General features: G+C 38.9%; 1 protein-coding gene across 2 annotated transcripts in view; it reads right to left on the bottom strand.

Annotated features, from left to right (window-relative positions):
- Positions 1–2,500, bottom strand: part of LOC144958415 (uncharacterized) — a 66,428-nt gene that overhangs the window by 890 nt on the left and 63,038 nt on the right. For both annotated transcript variants that reach the window (XM_078890443.1, XM_078890442.1), the window contains exons 4-5: positions 1,210–1,423; positions 1–658 (exon numbers count right to left, since the gene is read on the bottom strand). The exon at positions 1–658 is cut by the window's left edge and continues 890 nt beyond it. In XM_078890443.1, coding sequence (XP_078746569.1) covers positions 221–658; positions 1,210–1,423 — 652 coding nt within the window. In that variant the 3' untranslated portion in view covers positions 1–220. The remainder of the gene's footprint in view (positions 659–1,209; positions 1,424–2,500) is intronic.

The following is a 2,500-nucleotide window of genomic DNA, read 5'->3' as shown; positions in this document are numbered from 1 at the left end:
CGACCCTTTGACCGATGACGGCAGAAGGGAAGGAGGCCACCTCGCTTTCGACAAAAACAATGCAAGGGGCATAACAAAAGCTAATCATAAAATTTACACAATATTACATTTATCTCCCTTTTGTATTTCTTAACCGCGACCGAAAAAAAAAAAGAAGTGGAGCAAGGGGCATAACCAAAAATAATTATAAAATCGTACACAATATACAGAGTAATCTCCCTTATAATTTCTTGGCTTCAGTCGCTTTGTTGTCCTTCTCGTCGCTGGTCAGGTTGATCGTGTGGTCACAAGCCAAGTTCCCTTTCACAACTCCTTCCACAAGAAAATCCACCTTGCCCTCCACGGAATCGGCACTCTCGTCATCGTTCTCATAAACTCTCTGGGCGCTGGGGAAGCTGGCCGAATCCCCGATGAAAATATCCTCAAGGTTCTTCACGCTGAACACGAAGACGAGCACATTGTCGGATTTGCGTCTGATGTAGACGGGAGCTCGTCCCTGAGGCATAGACATACGGATTCGAACCTGGAAGTTGGCGTGTACGATGCGTTCTTCCAGCTGTACCTTAGCAACGTATTTACTCTTGGGTGCCACATTGATGTCGCTTGTTGCTTCCATCGTAACGGACTCCTCAAAGGTTTGGCCTTGACTCTCTTTAATCTGTTGAAAAAATAATAATTAGGTATACATAATAATAATAATAATAATAATAATAATAATAATAATAATAATAATAATAATAATAATAATAATAATAATAATAATAATAATGATGATGATGATGATGATGATGAATAATTTCTTTAGCAAAACATGCCCTACAACACACTGTTCGTTTTCTTAAATAAAATTTTATAATGTACAAAAGAAATTTGAATAAGAAATATGTTGGTTGCATCGTATCGAATGTGACGATTTTCCTATAGGTGGTAAGAAAAGTGTTAAAAAACTTACCTCCAACCTCTTTTCGGCAGCGAGTCCTAACGACCCCGAAGCCAATGTCTTGGGTAACCCAATGCTAAAACTGGCCTTGCCCCCGACTGTAAACCCCCTCTGAACTGTAGAGGGATTTTAAAACTTACCTCCAACCTTTTTTTCAGCGGCCAGTTCTAACGATCCCGAAGCCAAGGTCTTGGATAACCCAATGCTAAAGCCAGCTATGACCCCCACTGTAAACCCACTCTGAACTGTAGACGGATTAAAAAACTTACCTCCAACCGCTTTTCGGCAGCGAGTCCTAACGACCCCGAAGCCAATGTCTTGGGTAACCCAATGCTAAAACTGGCCTTGCCCCCGACTGTAAACCCCCGTTGATAAGAAACATCCAGTTTTGTAGTTCGGACTTTGGAGAACTTGAACTGATAGGTCTGTTTCTCCGCTGTGCCGTTGTAGAAGGTTGTGTCCAGGGACACTGCTTCGTCTGGGCTGTAATAATAATAATAATGATAATAATAATACACATTTATACAGCGCTCATTCTCGTGTAAAACACAAGCTCTGGGCACTTTACAATATAAATTATAAATTTTAAGTGAAAAAAAAAAAGATAATAATAAATAAAATAATAAAATAAAAAATAAAAAAATAATAAAATAATAATAATAATAATAATTCATACTATGAATCATAGCCAAATCAAGGATTCATAGAATCAATAGTAGAAAGAATGAAGAAATTTGAGACTTTTTATACAGCGCAATAAGGGGGGGCGGGGGGGGGAGGGGGGGGGAAGGAGGAGCTCAATGATTACGGGAGCAATGGCAGTGAAATTAGCTGCTACACACTGAAAAAAATAATTTAAAAATATTGAGCTTTATATAGCGCAATATCCACTAAATGTGCTCAAAGCACTTTACAAGGGGTCCCTGGTCAACAGTATGTAGGACGGGACATGACGCCTGTTAGGCGATATTACAATTTTTCTGACAAAGACAACGCTGTTAACGGCCAGGTACTCATTTTACACCTGAGTAAGGTGAGAGAATGTGAGTAAAGAGCCTTTTCCAAGGACTCAACTATGCGCCGAACGCGAGGTTCGAACCCAGGACCTTCCGATCGGAAAGCGAGTGTCATACCACAAGACCACATAGAGACGCACATTATTGTTGTCATAGATATTTCATTATACTAATGAACTTTGTATATTTATGATTCATTCGATCATGCCCAATTGTCAATTACATTTCAGTATTCTATGATAGTGATATTAATTTTCGACTTTACATTGCCGTTTTTATATATTTTTCTTTACACTCCAAAGTTGTGGAAAACGATCTGTAAATGGGACAATACAAGCTACATGAATGAGATTTTGTAATTGGATTCAATAGTCTGATGTCATGTCGCCCAGCAACGGCGGCCATCGTGGTTCTAAACAAAGAAAATCTGTACTTTTTATTCTTCATGCTGGCTGAAACTTTTCATATGTGTTGTGATCAGAATGGGTAAAAGTCAAAACATAATCAGATTTATAATGGTTTTTTCCCCTCTGGATACGCTTTT

Source organism: Berghia stephanieae, chromosome 12 (genome assembly GCF_034508935.2).
Source record: "Berghia stephanieae isolate SIO BIC M18660-M18661 chromosome 12, UCSD_Bste_1.3, whole genome shotgun sequence".
Taxonomy (NCBI): domain Eukaryota; kingdom Metazoa; phylum Mollusca; class Gastropoda; order Nudibranchia; family Aeolidiidae; genus Berghia; species Berghia stephanieae.
The sequence above is the reverse complement of the archived record's forward strand: the minus strand, read 5'-3'. Positions and strand labels throughout refer to the sequence as shown.